General features: G+C 40.6%; 1 protein-coding gene across 1 annotated transcript in view; it reads right to left on the bottom strand.

Moving 5' to 3' along the window:
* Positions 1 to 15,199, bottom strand: part of LOC146321222 (uncharacterized) — a 54,225-nt gene extending 39,026 nt beyond the window's left edge. Inside the window, 4 exon segments of the mRNA XM_084725833.1 lie at positions 10,766 to 10,888; positions 13,438 to 13,527; positions 13,829 to 14,537; positions 14,621 to 15,199. Of these exon segments, the coding sequence (XP_084581959.1) occupies positions 10,766 to 10,888; positions 13,438 to 13,527; positions 13,829 to 14,537; positions 14,621 to 15,199 (1,501 nt within the window).
* Between the last annotated feature and the right edge of the window lie 3,328 nt (positions 15,200 to 18,527).

Genomic DNA, 18,527 nt, shown 5'->3' on the forward strand with positions numbered 1-18,527 from the left:
TCCATACACGGGGCTGACACTCCACTAACTGAGCCGCCCCCAGACAGACTTTTCTGATGGAAAAGTGCTTTAATATGAGCCAAATATTACTCTCATCAAAACAACCAAACTCCAGAATCAATAATTTTACCTTGTACGACATGGGAGCTGCTGGTCTACTGCTTCCCCACCTGTTTGCTTTGGTTGTGTTTGTCTGAGTTCACTGTTTTGAAAGGATAGAAGTCAAACAATAACACAATCAAACTAACAGATCAAGGCAGCAGCAGGCTGGCAACTCCTGTGTTCTGCAGGGTAAAATTACTGTTTTTGCATATGACGTCTGGTTGGTTTGGATATTGATATTTAGCTTAAAAACAGCAGTTTTTTTTTTCTAAATAAGGCTGCCTGATGGCACAGTAAAGCAGTAAAAATATTCTAAATACAGTATAATCAGAATTATCCCTTTAAGCCGACTTGTTCTGCTGGACACATGTTGTCCTTGAATATTGAAGGTGCAATTTTACCAGACCTGGAAGAGAAAATACAAATCAGAGCAACATTCACAATATTTGTTATTTTTTTTGTACATTTTTGGTGATCTGAACTGACAGTGAATTGTTTTTTTGAATTGTTTCTTTTTTGGTGTTGGGATTGGTGTGAGTGTGTGATATGGCCCCCGCGAGCCATGGTACACTACCTTGGCATTTCTGTCTTTGCCTGCCTGTGTTATGGCTCCCAATTATCTTTCCCTGTCCAAGCCCCCCAGACCCTCTTGAGAAAAGATATGGAGGCGCAGTCCTGGGGAGGGTGGTGGTCGGAAATACAGTGTTAGCAGTAGAAAAATATTTGTACTAAAAGCACACATGCACACACTATCGTTCACATCCCTCAAATATTTTTCCATCACTCAGCAGTTATATCTGCTTGTGGAATGCCAGTAGACACAAGTTCACACAAACACACGTACACACACACGCAAATCCAAGCATGCATGCATGCATGCATAAACATAGGCATATTGTACAAGCATTTGCAAACTAATGAGTTCACCAGGGGTTCAACGTCAAACCTCTGGGGGCTAGGGAATGTCAGGGGAGTTAAGCAAAGGTGAAGTGGTGGGTATGATTTCGTGTGTGCATGCCTGCATACATTTGTACATGGTATCTGCATTGGTTACAGCCTTTTTTAGCAGGCCTTGATATGAACACTAGCTCTCTGACAGCTTTTGGTTTGCTGATGTAACATATCGGCCCTTGAATCCCCCAAAAGACAAGTACTTTAGAGGAACTGAGCACTTATCTGCTGTGTCAGTGTGTAAGACAACTTGTCAAGAATAAAGACAACAGAAAGAAATCACAAAACAAGGCGATGGATTAGACTTCCTGAAAGACTTCCTGTACAGAGACAAACCTCATATTCAATTCAGTGCAGCAGTGTTAACACAGAACAGTTTAGTGGATGCAATAAATCAGCACCCTGCTCATTTTATGAACTGAGCAGCACTGTGGCTTCAAACTAGAGGCAAGGCTAATAATAATTATACTAGAAGGCCAAAGGGGCCAGTGACAGGATCATTTGTGACTCAACTTAAAGTGTAATTTGGCCCTACAGACAGTCGAGTCATGATTTTTTTTCATGGTACACACATAGAAACTGTTGATTTGAATATTGTCAGTGCAGAAATCTATACTCCAATTGATATTTAGTCATGCTTCCATATTTCATAAGTTGTAGGAAAATATTTAAGACTTATTTGCACACAAATGTTTGTTTTATTTCTTATTTTTAACAAATTTGTTTAAAAAAACAAAACGTTTGTGTGCACTTCTCATTTGCCAAGATTATCTATCCGACTAACAGGTTTGGCAAAAAGAGATGGGGATTTAACAGTGGGATTAATGCACACTGGTCACTATAAAAGGACTGGTCACTGTAAAAGGCCACTATAAAATGTGCAGTTTGATCTCAAAACAAGCACAAATCTGTAATAGCCGTGACCTATCGTGCCATACACATGCATACATCCACTTGCGCATGCATTGACACAAACAGACACGCACACTCATACACACACACAACCCCTTGACTTCCGTGGCTTAAGTATAAGTAGTGGGACTAAGTCACACCAGGGGAAAAAAAAGAACTGTCTGCCAAGTCCAGTGATGAGTTAGAAAAGGTGAGTGATCAAAGTATCAGGGACGTGGCTAAACCAGAACATTTAGGCAGGAGCTCTGCTGAGACCAGTGATGCTTCCCATTAGGTCACTCCCATTGCTACCACTCCTTATCTCTATATGCCACACTGGTTAGGTGTATGGATTATTTTCGCAAAGAAAAAGTTTTCACAAACAGATTTGAACAAATTTGTGGGCAAAATGTGAGAGAAATAAATCTATATGTGCACAGAAGTCGAACTCAAAAAAGTGGGTGCAAAAACAAAGGAGTTGTGTTTATATTTTTGTTGAATATAGTATGCTTAAAACATAGCATGTGACGGAAGTTCAGGAAAAATTGCCTGAGTTTCTCATCTTTGTATTTAGAGGAGGATATGTGATTTTTCCATCATCCTGATATGAGTGTAGGAGGCAATGTAATCTTTTACTTAACCAGAAAAAGATAAATAGAAAATTCTCGGAATAATAAACAGGGTAGTGATGCTTTTGTAAAACTCAAAATTAATGAGTACACTGTAGGTCTAAGACAAACCTTTTCATTATGTTAATACATGTTTTCAGGACTGCATTTCTGGGAGGAAAAATAAAAATCTGCATACACATTACATATTATACTGTACATGAGCTTCTTTAAGGTTGACAAAATGACATTTTTCTAGCAATATTTTTACATGTGACAGTGGAAAATTTGCACATTTTAGCATTTGCAGAGAGATGTTTCAGTAGTGTCATCACAAAGAGAAGACAAGCATTATTACATTACCTCATTATTCAACCCACCCGTGACTCTTCCTCTCTCCTTTTCTCTTCATCTCATTTTCTCTCTGTCTGTTACCCTCCCTCCACTGCTCCACACACATCCTCTATCCTCCAATTCCCCTGGTGGCAGCCAAGGCCCTAACTGACAAGCTTCAAGGGAGACAGAGAAAAAGAGATGGCAAGAGAGAGAGGGGAAGAGGTAGAGAGAGGAAGTGATATACGAAGAAAAAAAAGATCCTGGCACCAGAGTACATTGTTTTCGCTCTTTGCCATGTTTCCTATTTTCGCTTTCTTTACTCCCTACCCCCCCCCCCACCACACACTTCCTCGCTGCTCCCTCCGTCTGCCTTGCTTTTTAGTCTGCGGCGCTCCAGGCAGATCAAAATTCAACTCACTGATGTGTGACTAACGTTAGGACACACAATACGCAGCCACAAACTCTTTGATCATAATTCCATTTAACAGTGAAAATGTACGCTGCAAATAAAGAATGAGAAAGAAAGAGGGAGGAGGGAGAGAGGGAGGAGGGGGAGGAAAAAAAATAGGGAAATTATTGTGCTTGTTACTCTGTCTTCATGCCCCATCAAGCTTGAGACGGTCGACTAAATGTCAAGAAAATGAAAGACACGTACTGTACACAATTAAGGATTAGTTATTAAAAATATGCCCATAGCAAAGACGGATGTTTTATTTTTATGAATTTATTTATTTATTTTGGCTTCATTTACATCACAGGCTGCATTTCAGTTGTTGTGTGCTGAAAGTAATATGGCAGCACCATGGAAAATGCATGCTTACCCCCATGATGAACCCTGCCATTTGTTGGTTGTAATACAAATAAAAAAAACTTGTCTATCAAGTAAAATAACTACAACAAACAAATCAGCAGTAATTGTGCGCAACTGTGAGATTATTCATTCTGAAGAGGATGAACAGCAGGCTCATAGAGATCAAGCACATACTCTCCTGAAAGAGCCTGAATTAGTATTATTATTTGTTTTTAGCCTTTATTGATAGGACAGATAGACAGGAAATGGGGTTGGGGAAATTTAGTAGTAGTACTAGTAGCAGTAGTAGTGGTAGTAGTAAATTGGTCAAGTTTTAATTGACTGTAATGTGTTGCTGTGTGATGCTCATTTCAGTTTCGTCAGGAATCATTTATCATGCAGTGTACACAGTGGAACAAGGACTGATCATCTGCTTCCCAATGGCCATTCAAAAGAATTTCTGACATGTCAGAAACTTTTGTCAGTCATTGTCAGGCTGATGCAGAGCTATGAGTTGATTCTCTTGGGTCAGTGTTTTTTTTTTTCTGTGGCAAACAGACCATCCAAAATTGTTTGAATATATGGAGAGTAAAAAGTTCAGGAAAAACTGCCTCAGTTACTTTGCATTTAGAGGTTGATATGTGGTTTGGCATCATTTTGATATAAGAGTGTGGGAGGCAGTGTAATCTTTTGCCTTACTAGAAAAAGATAAATAGAAAATTCTTGGATATCGGGTTCTTATGGAGTTTATTCTGAAGAGGATGACCAACAGGCCTATAGCAAAGAAACTTCTACTTGCCCTGGAGCATTCAAAATAATGTTTGACTACTGTCAATAGCCAAAATAGTACGCAAGGGTTGACAGGCTGTTTTATTCTCTATTTTAAATATAAAGCCAGTTATGGCTTGACAAGTGTGAGCACATAAATCATGAGCTTTGGTTTTACAATACAGGCAGTTTACTCACACAGTAGAAGCTGGAATTAAACATCATTCCTAAAATTGTATAGTGTATGTAGCTTTAGTCTCGTAGGGAAAAAGTTATCAAATCCACAAAAAATAATCTAAAACACAAATTTCTTGTCACACGTTAGATTACTTGATGACACTTATTGATAAATTCTGCAAGCTTCATGTGTAACAGCACTCTCACAGGCCTTTTCTCAAAAACATCATGGAACACAGAGAACTGAGCCTCCTGAAGGAGGGTTACACTCTCAAATGTAGATGATAAATTTACTTTGTATACAGGAAAGCACTTTAGAGTGAGTAATCACAGAAGATGCTAGGAATAATAATCTGGGTGAGCTGAGTTTCTATTATTTTGACTTGCAACTTCTTAAACTGGCTACGGTCACAATCTCAGGCTTATGGTAGTGAGAGTCTGTTAGGCCATATGTCTGTTCACAAGTGTGTGAGATTGGCCTTTCTCAAAAATAAGTTTTGCTGTTTGCAAGAGACAGAACAGTGGACACAGTAAATTTACGTGTAGTTCAAAGATGATGGCAGCCCGTCTCTTCCAAATCTAGCTGAAGACCTGCGTGTTTGATTTTCTTTCCCTGTCTAGAGAATTCCCTCTACAGAAAAGATTACCTCCTGTTTTCAATGTTGACAATATGTGCATTGTGTGCAACAAAAGGAGATGATAACTGCTCTACAATCATATGCTGCGTACCAGCCTTTGAATCTTGTATAGCTGCATCTGCCACCTGATATATGCAACAACTATTGTACTTCCAATCTCAACAGAACGGGAAGAAACAAGGCTTTGAAAGATATCCTCATCAACCCCATAACCCCATGTTAGAGGTTGAGAGTGTCCCTTGAGTTTCTCCAGCAGTGAAGACAACAGGGACAGCTTGTCTTTTAGACATCCTCATGCAGCCAGTAGGTGGCTCTCTAGTTGTTGGGTTGAGTAAACTTGCCATATTCTCAGTTCAAGTTGTTTCTCTCTTTCAGACACCTTGAGAAAGCCATCCATGCCGTTATAACCTCCTGCTTGGACTACTGCAACTCTCTGTGCCCTGAGATTAGACACTTGTCTCTGTCTCGTCTACAACTGGTCCCACATGCCACAGTCAGGCTTCTGACAGGTACTTGGAAGAGGGACCATATTATTCATATTCTGGCCAATCTGCACTGGCTGGTAGTAGGCTTCAGAAGTGAATTTAACGTTCTCCTGTTTGTTTTAAAAGCCCTGAATGGGTTGGGCCCATCCTATATTGCAGACCTCCTAACCCTTTATTTTAGTTCCATGTCCCTCAGGTTGGTTGACTTGTGGCTCCTTGCTGTCCAGTGATCTAGTTGCAGCCTCTAGTCTGTGGAAAAGAATCCCCCTGGCTTGAGGAATGATTGGTTAGGGTAAGGGTTGGGGTTAGATTATGAGGGTAAGGTAGGCAATGTCACAAGACAGATACCATTTTTTTTTTACCCCAGGAGGGGAAAGTCACGACCTGCCACAATCAGCCTCTGATTGGCTTATCCTCATATCATTACTCTCCTCATGCCTAAACCTAACCAACCCATACCAACGCATACCAGACAATCAGAGGGAGAGCAGGGCAGGCCATGACTTTCCCTTGCTAGGAAAAAAAAAAACATTCGTGGCCCTATGTGAAAGAGTCGTAGTTCAGTGCTTTTTGTTTTTTGCCACACCTGTCAGGTGGATAGATTATCTTGGCAATGGAGAAGTCCTCACTAACAAAGATTTTAATATATGGTCTGTAGCAACACTTTGTCAGTGTGGGTTGTTTTTAAATGTGCCTTATAAAGGAATTTGACTTTGAATTTGAAGATAGCCTTGATGGATATGGCCTAAGCTGGTGTGATGAACTACTAGCTAACCATAGGAATAAAAGCCTACAAAGTCTACCTTGACCTGCTGACTGTCTTGTCAGGCACAGTCTCAGCATCATGCCTTCTTGTTTTCTGGGCTTCTGCTGGGTAACTTTCACAGTTGAATTCCAAGTAAATACTTTCCTGAATGAGGCTGCAATTTCTGAAGTAGGTTAGATTTTTACCATTTAAAATAGATTAATCAATAATAAGTTAATCTCTTGATTGTAACAAAATTAGCCCTTTTTCTGTGGAAGTACTGTTACACATTGTCATACCCAGGCAATGTTTTAAATGAATTTAATCAAAGACTATTTTGAAAGTCTACCAAATACCCCTGAGAGCAGAGAGGACTGAAATAAACATCTGAAGAAGAATGAAGCAGTTTGATTTACTCTAAATGTCCTGGATTTTGTTCTATTGAAAGAGAAGAGAAACAGGGGGTGGTGGTAACCCTGTCTATCCTGCATAAACATTTGTATAAAATACTTTTCCTTGACAAGGAGGGGTAGAGGTTACATCACAGGCATTCTACGATGTGTGTGTGTGTGTGTGTGTGTGTGCGTGTGTGTGTGTGTGTGCATGAAGGAGTCAGCAGCAGCTCTCACGGCAGGTGGTCTCTAGCACATGTGAATACCCAAAAAGCTGACGTTTTCTGTCAGTGATCACAACCGGCAAGGTGAGCGAGGGAAAAAAGAAAAAAAAATTAAAAACACGATACCTTCACCACAACATTGTTCAAAGAGTTTCTCAAAACCTTACAAGTGGCGCTGCTGCAGCAGGAGTTAGCAGATAGTTTTGGAGGCAGTGGGTTTATGTAAATAATGAATTTATTATTGAGGTGATGTGCACTCACTAATAAACATACAGTACAGTTGGCCCTCCTGCTGTGAGGAGATTTATGACTGTATACGCAATGGCAGCATCTTCTGCTGGTGCATATGGCATGTTTCTGAAGTGTGTTTATGAGAGAAAGATAGAGGAGGAGGATGGGGGGGATGAATGCAATGAAAGATGGATGATGAGAGAGCTGGAAATGCAAAGTGAGAAGCAAGAACATGAATGGCTTTCTTTACACATCAGACAATAGCACATGATATAATCACCAGTGTAAATATCACATTAAACATACCCCACTCCTTCTTTAATTTTCATTTTGTGATGCTTTTTGTGATCCTGCGCAGATTTTTCTTCTGTTTTAATAATTCCCTTAAAACACGCCAGTTTCCACCAGTTTCATTTCATCCAATTAGATATTTTAGTGTAATTTCGTCACAATTAACATATGAATTCTTGAGCTATGGACTAAAAGGGTTTTAGTGAGGTCATAGTGACTTTGACATTTGGACACCAAAATCTACCCACTTCATCCTTGAGTTCAACTGGTCATTTGTGCCAAGTTTGAAGAAATTACCTCTGAGATATAATGTTCATGAAAATGGGATTAGCTAAAAACACATTGCCTGTAGCCACGGCTGTCGCTGGCGTGGTTTTCCAAGGTTTCTGAATCACAGAGGTCCTTTAGCATACAGTTAAGAATGTGCACAAAAAATTAGCTGATCAGGTCAGGAGTATTAGAGATTAGCTGACAGGCTAGTGGCTCTATCTTACAACTAATGCAAAGCTGTTGCACTGGTGGCGCAGGTGGCTTTGCAATCTTACACCAGCACAGTTGCCATTTTCACCATGTTTGTAATTAATTTTTTGTAAGTTGTAATATTCCACAATCACAAAACACCTTCATTTATGTTCAGTCTTTTCCCTGCACAGGAGTCTGGATTAGTAAAGTTTCCTTTGAACAAATTTTCTATCAGCAGTCTAATTAGTGTAAAAAGTGTAAATATTGAAGTTAAAAGCATACAGGTGTGTATGGCTCGCACTTTCAATCTCCACAATCACGAAACAGCTTTCATTAATGTTAAACAGCATGCTGTCTTTTGTACACGTGTATGTAAAATTATTCTCACTAATAAGGAATCAGGAATTATTCTTATAATTATATAGCCCAATAAATTTCAAAAGACCTGCAAAGTGCGCACAGGACGGGATCACAGCTCTCAGATCAGTCACATGACTGCTGGAGCAGTTGTAGTGTTTGTGTCTGTGTGTTTTTTGGGATCCAGAAAAACGAGGATTGAACAGTTATGATCTATAACACACAACAAGACGTGGAAGAATGGTATGCATAGTTCTGTCAGAGTCTGATTCAGGTTGAGGTGCAGCTTTGTGGCCAGTCTCTCCTCTTCCCCACTCCGGCCCACCGGCTCCTTCTTCGGGAGCTTCAGCAAGTGTAGCTGCATGATAATGGATTATAAAAATATATAATTTCAAGGTACTTTAATGTAAATGTACTGTATTGTATTGTCATGTATTGTATTATTTTTTGTAGGCATGCATGTAAAGGAAACTATTTACACATGAACCTACTTTGGAGGCGTCCTGTCATCTCCATATGTTGCATGCTCTCACGCTTTCACTTCTCAAACCAGGAAATCTGTCTCCTTGTTTAAAAATCTTTTCTCTTTGTTCCCTCCTGGTAAATCCACCATCATGCTGCCTCCACTGGTGCACCTGCCTTTTAAAGGTGATGAGAGCCGACTTTCTAGACTTTACTACATGTTTTGCCTAAACTTGCTTGTGAATTAATCAAGGTACTTAGGCACAGCTGATAGGTGTGTCCCACTTTGTGCTGCTGGTGCAAGGGATGGAACAGGACAGGATACCCGTGCATCCCTGGTGCCAGCCGGCAAAGGTTTATTTGGACACACCTTGAATAAATTAAATCCATTGCAAGATAGGGTCCTAAAGGTCTGATGATCATGCACGCACACATGAAAATGACTGCATGAAAATGATTATTAAATACACTGCATATCATATGTTGATGTTCATATGTCATTGTTTCATTACAAACCTCTTCTCTTATGCACTAACTTGGAGACGCTAAGCTGGTTACCGGCTCTTTTAGACATGCTACCTTGAATCGGTAATGTCATGTTCAGTGATTTATCAATGTACTTCAAAGAGAGCTTAACAATGCCGTACATTTTCAACAGTCTTCATGGACTTTCACACCTGAGTACAAGGTTAGAGGACTTCACAATGTTCCACCCACACAGTGCAGAGCAGCAATGACAGGTTAAGTAGCCACAGAGGATTAAATTATATGAAGCTCATCCCTGGTGGATAGGCATCTGTGTTTGTATTACCCAATCTGGAGACTAAGGGATGAAGACAGTTCATCATGTCATTGCTGGTACCTGGATGAGTGACAGACTACCATGTCTGTGTGTGTATGTGAGAGAGAGGGAGAGAGAGAGATGGAGAGAGAGAGGGAGAAAGAGAGAGAGAGAGAGGTTGCCTTTGCAGTGAAGAGACAGGAAATTATTCCAGTGTTGAAAGAGCTTAACTATTTATGAAATATGAAATGAGGTGAAGTAATTAAGATTTGACACATTTACCATGCTCTTATTTAACAGTGACAGTCACAATCACACTGAAAAATTGTGGTACATTGTGTTGTCTATATTTTAACCATAATTCAAGAAAGACGATGAGTTGATGAAATACAATATAAGTACAATACATGAGGAATACAACAACTACCAATGACAACACACTAGTTAATACTGGGAGAAGCTAAATTCAGTCAAGTCAGCTTTAGGACAGGGGTTTTCAAAGTGGGCCTTCCCTCAGACAAAGCTTGGAAAAAGGCACCCCCCTTAGTTTACTAGTTTTGCACAATTCCTAGATGTCTATCAGATCATGGTTCTGTTATTTGATAACATAGATATCCAACAATTGAGCCAAGAAAGCCCAAATATTGCTGTTTTATAATAATAATAATAATAATAAACTTTATTTATATAGCACTTTTCTTAACAAGGTTACAAAGTGCTGTACAGAAAAAATAAAAAATATGAGCAGCCAAAACAAAGAAAGAAACAGCAAGTAAAGCAACACACCATAAAAGCACAAGGAGTTAAAAATGCAGAAGGTGAAATCACATCACAAGTACAGAGATAAAAACTGGTTTAAAAAAAATAAGTGATATAAATAAAAATAAATAAATAAATTAACCAAGCTGAGCAGTGTGGGAAAACCACATGACTTGGATCAGCAGTTTGCAAAAGCTTTCCTATAAAGGAAGGTTTTCAGCAAAGATTTAAAAGAAGCTAATGAAGTAGCCTGCCTAATTTCGATAGGGAGACTGTTCCAAAGCTGTGGGGTTCTGACAGCAAATGCCCGGTCACCTTTGGACACGAGCCGGGATCTGGGGACAACCAGGAGAGCAGCATCCATAGACCTCAGTGACCGCTGAGGCACATAGTGGATCAAAAGGTCCTTCAAATAATTCGGAGCAAGGCCGTTTAATGCTTTAAAAGTTAACAGAAGAATTTTAAAGTCAATACGAAATAAAACTGGAAGCCAGTGTAAGTTGGCAAGCACTGGAGTAATGTGTCCAAATTTTTTTGTGCCTGTTAAAATTCGAGCAGCAGCGTTTTGAACTAATTGGAGACGATGGATGGAGCTCAGGTTGATCCCAGCATAAAGTGCATTGCAGTAATCTAATCTAGAAAAAATAAAAGTGTGAATAATTTTGTGCAAATCAGTAGAGGACAAGAACGATCTTATCTTTGAGATTTTTTTGAGCTGATAAAAGCAAGACTGGACCACACTTTTAACATGAGCCTCAAAACCAAGGTCTGCATCAAAAATCACACCAAGATTTTTTGTTGTCTGCTTAACATTTTGATTAAGAGAGCCAAGTTTGCTGAGAGGTGGGCTTGTGGGGTGTATTTGACCTACTATTAAGACCTCTGATTTATCATCATTAAGTTTTAAAAGATTTTGTGACATCCAGCATTTTATATCATTGAGGCAGGCATAAAGATTATCTAAAGCACTGGAGTTATTGGATTGTAGGGGGACATATAACTGTGTGTCATCCGCATAGCAGTGATGGGAGAGACCATGGTTTTCAATGATCTGGCTCAGAGGGAGCATGTAGATTGAAAACAGCAGAGGGCCAAGGATGGACCCTTGCGGAACACCACAGTTAATCTGAGTGACAGAGGAACAAACATTTGATATCATGACTGAACTGGTTCTATTAGACAGATAAGAGTGCAGCAGTTGAAGGGCAGTTCCCTTAATACCAACCCAAGCTTCTAAACGGTGCAAAAGGATGGCGTGATCAATTGTATCGAATGCGGCACTCAAATCTAAGAGCACGAGGACAGAGCAGTCACCTCTGTCTGCTGTTAAAAGTAGATCATTACAGACCTTCACCAAGGCTGTCTCTGTGCTGTGGCGAGCTCTAAAACCAGACTGAAAACTGCTAAAAATATTGTTGTTATGCATAAATGAGATTAATTGGATTGAGATAACTTTTTCCAGTACTTTCGATAGGAAAGGTAATTTAGAAATGGGTCTATAATTGTCTAATACTAGTGGGTCCAGGCTTGGTTTTTTCAGTAGTGGTTGAATTATTGCATGTTTAAGACTGTTAGGAAAGTTGCCAGTGGTCAGAGAGCAGTTAATAATTTGTACAATAAGAGGAGCAATGGTGGGAAGGACCTGCTTTAAAAACTTAGTTGGTAAACAGTCTAAAACACAAGTGGAAGAGTTCATTTGGCTAATTATTTTACTGAGCTCAGTGATATCAGTAGAGTCAAACTGGGTGAGGGAGGCAGGACTATTGTAGGCGATGGCTAGATGCTGCGAATTTGGTACAATCTTGGACCGAATAGCTATTATCTTACCAGTGAAATGCGAAGCAAATTTCTCTACCCAAGCATTTCCAGGTTCAAAATCCACAGTGGTTGGAAGATTTAGAACAGAATCAATGACTTTGAATAATATTTTGGGGTTATGAGAGTTTTTTGATATAATTTGAGAGAAATAAGCTGATCTTGCATCACTCACAGCTGACTGATAGCTTATCATGAGTTCTTTCAAGGTGGTAAGAATGACAGGTGATTTAGTTTGTTTCCATTTACGCTTATATTTTCTGCATTGTCGTTTTATAGAGCGGGTATGATCATTAAGCCAAGGGAGAATTCTTGATTTTGGCTTTCTATTTTTCAGGGGAGCAGTGAGGTCCAAAATAGAGAGACAGTGGCTGTTAAGCACAGATAACAGTTCATCTGAAGATTGTGCGAGAGTATTCGTACCCAATGAATTTGAGAAAATGTCCCTAAATTTGTCAGCAGAATCAGCAGTAAATATGCGTGATCGTGTTGAGGGTTGAGGTTTAGGAGACAACAAAGAGGGTAGAGGAGCATTAAAAATGACAGCTTTGTGGTCTGATATAAAAACTTCCACTACTTCCACGTTGTCAGGGCAAAAGCCGGAGGACAATACCAGATCCAGGATATGACCTTTGGAATGAGTTGGCTTATCAACTGATTGCAACAGATTGAAAGATTCAATTAAATCTACAAAATCATGAGACATGGGCCGGGAGGGGCAACATACATGAATGTTAAAGTCACCCAGGATAAGCACTCTGTCATATTTAGAAAGAACTATAGATAGGAGTTCAGCGAATTCTGAAATAAAATTGTTATATCCTGGCGGTCTGTAAATTAAGATACATACAAGAGGAGCAGGGCCAGTGATAATAAAACTTAAAACCTCAAAAGAAACAAAGTTCCCAAAAGAAACAATAGGGCACTTAAAGCAATTCTTATGAAAGACAGCTAATCCACCACCTCTCCCAGAGGGACGAGGGAGATGGAAATGTTTAAAATCTGGGGGAGTAGCCTCTATTAAAGCAGCAGAGTCTGCTGGGGTCAGCCAGGTCTCAGTCACCAAAAAAAAGTCAAAATTGTTAGCAACAATCATATCATTGATTATGAAGGACTTATTACAAAGAGACCTTGCATTCAAGAGGCCAATTTTATTACTCAAAGAATCCAGCCTTGAGAGAGGAGCAGATTTCCGGCTGAGTGGGCGGAGATTGGAGGTATTAGCTCCTCCCCGAGGTCTACCCGGGTAGTGAGGTCTGTTGCTGCAGATGACAGGAATTGTAAAACACGGGTGAGGTCGATAGGGGGAGCATTGTGTCTGGGCACAAGGGGGTGCTATTGAGCCTGCACCTTGATGAGGTGAAGATGAGGGCGGGGCGGGGAAAAAGTCGTCCTGACCGGAAGTGACTGGTGTCGCAGCAGAGCCCCTTTGTTCACATGAACTTGAAGCAGGACAGAGTCAGATAGCTGGAGCATTAACAACTGAATGGAAAATGTTGTGCGTTAAAATACGAGCACCCAGCCTGCTAGGGTGCATGCGGTCCTTTAAATAAAAAGACTGACGGTTCCAGAAGAGGTTAAAATTGTCAATAAAAACCATGTTGTGCACTGTGCAAGCAGACTGGAGCCATGTGTGAAGACTAAGAATCCGGCTAAAACGACCGACACTTCGGCCAAACGGAGGTATGGGGCTGGAGATAAAAACACGCTTTCCACAGCCGTCCAGCAAGTGGAGAAGCTTGTTAAAATGTCGTTTTAATGTTTCAGAGGTTTGGTCAGAGACGTGATTGCAGCCGACATGGATAATTACATTCTTAGCACAGGTGTGCTTTGCTAGGAGGCTGGGAATCTTGCACATGATATCCACTACCTTAGCACCTGGGAAACAGTATGTCTCAGCTGACCTTCTTCTGACGTGCCTTATTGTTGAATCGCCGATAACCAGCGTGTTGGGTGAAGCAGCCGGTGGAGCTGAAGATCTCGCCTTCGGTAAGGCAGCATAGGACGGGGGCTGGAGAGAGGAATTTGTGGGGTGACGGCCCCGCGGAGCTGGAGAGAAGTTCGGCATTGACCGGCGTGGCGTGGGGCGAGAGGCTTGCCCAGGTATGTTCACCGAGGGAAACGGAGAACCGCTGGGCCCGGATGATATGATGGGAGGAGGAAGAGACTGCTGGTTCTCGGGCAGAGGTGGAAAATCATGCAGGTCGAGAACATCAAATCGGTTCTCCAGCTGGATGCCATTGGCAGCAGGGGTGCGAGAGGAGAGCCTCCCCTTTTTGCGGAAACCGACAGCGACCCAGGGCTCCGGGTGTGATGGCGTTGAGCTGACTTTGGGCTTTGGGCTTTGCCCCGAGCCGAAGCCAGGAATCCTCCGGAACAGCCACTGAATCCGAAGAATCCGAAGCCGCGGTCGGAAACACCAGCAGCAGCAGGAGGAGTGGAGCTAGTGGCCGGCGTAGCATCAGTGTTAGCCGGCGGAGTGGAGCCAGCGGCCGGAGCAGCAGCTGCAGCAACCGGCGGAGTGGAGCCAGTAGCCGGAGCAGCAGCTGCGGCAGCCGGCGGAGTGGAGCCAGCGGGCGGAGCAGCAGCCGCAGCAGCCGGCGGAGTGACGCCAGCGGCCGGGGCACCATCAGCAGCAGCCGGTGAAGTGAAGCCAGCGGACGGACCAGTGGCAGCGGAAACAGTGTTGTCGAGGGGCCGAAAAGGCCCTGCGGCCGGAGCACCGAGGGCGTCGGGCAAATACGGAGCAGTAGCCTCCAGTTCTTCATTGTTGACCGAGCCTTGTGCGGGGCCAAAGAGGATAGTATCCAAGTGTCTCTCAGCTTCCTGGATTTTGTAAAGCGTGGATATCCTCTGCTCCAGCTCAAGGATCTTTTTGCCGAAGTAGACACAGCTCTTGCAGCCGGATGGCGAGGTAAGTGGGGCCATGGCCATTTTAGCGTGTGTTCAGCTTGTGTCTCAGATAGCTTAAGATCCAGGTGTCCGATTGCTAAAATCCTTAACTCCGATTAAAATATATACTTAAAATCATCAAGGATGTTTAGAGTGTAACGTAAATATGGCTAAAACTAGATAAAAAGGGCAGTTTATGCCCGAGCTATACAGCGGAGAGATAAAACGCTGACAGAACGTTTTATGTTTATGTTTTATGTTTACATAAAACAGACAACACCAAATAAACAAAAAACTATGTCCAAAGATATTCATTAGTTTCTGGCTCTGGAAAAGTGGGAACAAACAATAAAATTCCCCAGAATTGTATCTCTGAACTATCTCTTCATAACCAAATCGCACACCTCTAAACCTTGTGGCTTTGAAAAAAAAGACACAAGGTTACTCACTGCCATTCAAGTAACCATCTTGCATTTAGAATCCCCAAGCGATCAGCAGGTAGCACAATATCAGATTGTCTAGTACTGCAAGACTTTCAGTTCACACTTTCTGTCTCAACAGAAAAAAGCCACAGAATTTGAGATTAAAGAAATGTCACATATACTATAAAATGCATACTACATACTGCATACTATACAACATGCTAACATACCTGCAACCATGTATCACATTTAAATAAAACTTTAAATGAAAGGCTGAAATGACATGTAAGAGTGCTGAATTTTTGTCTGCAGTTGTAAAAAAATATTATATCACCTGCATACATGGAAAAATCTATTTGAAGTAAGGATACCGCCTAAGACTCTGTCGGTACATTCAGAATGCACTGCACCTTCAGGGACACACATAAAAATGAACCACGTTGTACCACAGTATCTATGGCCGTAACACTGTCAAATGCCCAAAGTCCCTAAACACCACATAAGAATTTTGCATATCAGAGACACTGTATGACATCTGAGGTCTATGGCACATCATAACAATGCACCATGTTGCAAAGGACTAATTAATCTTTTCTGTTTGAGGGCAGAGACAAATTTATTCTGTTCAGTGGCTTGAGAAGTTTCATCCATTAACACACCGTTCATTTGCAGTGGTGTAAATGGACGGCAGAATTAATGTAAATGCTGCGTAGACCAAAACTTCTACAAAATATTTACAGTTTTTCAGCAGTCTATGTTTTGAAGAGTACTGGTAATTCTTAAGGGGAGGATGGACCTATATGAAATGCTAGCGGGTGTAGTAATAAAGTGACCACTTCATTCAAACTCAGCCTTCATTTACTGTGTTTGATCTTTCAAGAATAATAATAAAAAAAAGATTACCAGACTTTAACAGAATGGCAGCACATAATGATGCCATTTTCTGCCTGATTCAATCTCATAGTAACTGCTTCTTGCGTGCTGTGTAGCTCACCTATCGTTGGCTTTTCTCTAATGGGTTAATTAAATAAAAGTGGCTAATTATTGCCCACATTTTTAGCATCTAAGAATTATAAAAGCTTATTTAGAACCTAAGAATGGCTAGGTTATATGGCCTGGGGTATATGTTACTCATTGGAGCACAAATTAGTGACACGCTGAGGCAAATTAAATCTGAAATGACCATGCATATTCAAATTAGAGCTGCATTTAGACATACATGTACACATACAAACACGCAGACACACATTCAGAGAGAGTGGTTCATTGGTAAGTATAGCTGGGGGGTGTTTAATATGAATTCTTAATTTAGTGTTTTAACTCCGGGGTAAGAAGTAGCCCACTGTAAATTATTATGTTAAAATGAAAATGTGGTGAACAAATATCCACATTTCAATATTAAAACATAATAATTTGCTTGGCCATGTGAATTTTCAATATGCATATGAAAGAGATAAAATAACAAAGTTATGGGAAATAGAACATACAACATGGCATTATTGTAAAATAAATATGGATTTATGACTTTAATAATTTGTTAAATGGAACTGAACACAGCCATAACCATCCAAAATTGTGAAACAGATCACTGGCTAATTTCGATATTAAAGTGATGCTAAATCAACAGCATTAAAAATTCAGAATGGTCATCTGAAAAACTTTTTTTTTTTCTAATGTTTTTTTCTCATATTGGGCATCTGGCAATAAGGTAGAGAGGTAGAATTAGTAATAAGGCTATAAGATTTAGTAAGTCAAAACTGCATATGATGATTTTGACCTTTCAAGTCATAATTACAGAAATTTTAAGTCATAGGCCCCATTTACAGATGTCGTTTCAAGTGTCTCAACCCACCATTCTTTCATTGTGCTTTTTCTTTTACATTGAGCCACACATATGTGTGTCTGTTGTTGTGTGTCTGCCCTGGTTTTCTTGGAAAACATGCAAATCAGCGTAAACTAGACACTAGTCCAGAGTGTAGTGATAATGCTGCTGACACTGTTTAGTCATGGCTCCTACTGGTGGATGGCTCTCACTAACGACATACAAATCAATGATTGCACTGATCAGGTGTCACATAAACATTCCTAGAGCAGCACCTATGCCTTCAACTCTGGTTTTGTACAAAATTATTGCTGCTGCTTTATTTCCTATTGTTTAACGAAACAAAGAGAGACACTTATAAGAGACAATATAATATTCAGATGAGCCACACGTCCCTTGATGGCTTACAGATGTACCAGTGGTTACATTCAGGAGGAGTAAAGATTTTGTGTCTTGGACAGACTGATGCCACCTCCCTAGATGGTCTGAACTATCAGATTTCAATCAGTCTTTTAGCTTCTTAGATACATTAGGCCACGATGGAATAAGTCACTGTCTGCAAAATGGGGTGATAGTGAAGAGTGTGAGAAAAAAATGGTCAGAAAGATATGTGACTAAAGTAAATGTACTGTAAGAGATGCAGTGAGCTGAATACATGTTGTGTTCTTCTAGCATACATTGAACCACCAAACTCCAAAATGTAAGGCCACTGATAAATCTGGCTCTGTTGCTATGGAGACTAGATGAAGCCTTTCTGCTAACAGAGAGTGAATGCTGTGGTAACTGTCAAAACATTTCATTGCATGACATCCCACCTGGTGTCCTTGTCTTAGACACATGTATGCATGTATACAGTATTTAGTGGTGGAGCTGCAAACATACACTACTCCCACTTTTCCTCGATGAATAATTCCCTCTTTAACACCTAGAAATTCTATAATTTGATGTTTCAGGTACACATATTACCATCATCTTTATAGCTTGTGTTGATGAGAAACATCTACTGTTATTTTTTCCAGGACATGGTGAGTCAAAATGCGAACAGTGACAGATTAAAACTTGCAACACTACACATGATACAATTGTTGATTTGAATTGTGTGAAATACACAATTCATTGTGTGAAA

Source organism: Lutjanus erythropterus, chromosome 9 (genome assembly GCF_056507025.1).
Source record: "Lutjanus erythropterus isolate fLutEry1 chromosome 9, fLutEry1.hap2, whole genome shotgun sequence".
NCBI lineage: Eukaryota > Metazoa > Chordata > Actinopteri > Lutjaniformes > Lutjanidae > Lutjanus > Lutjanus erythropterus.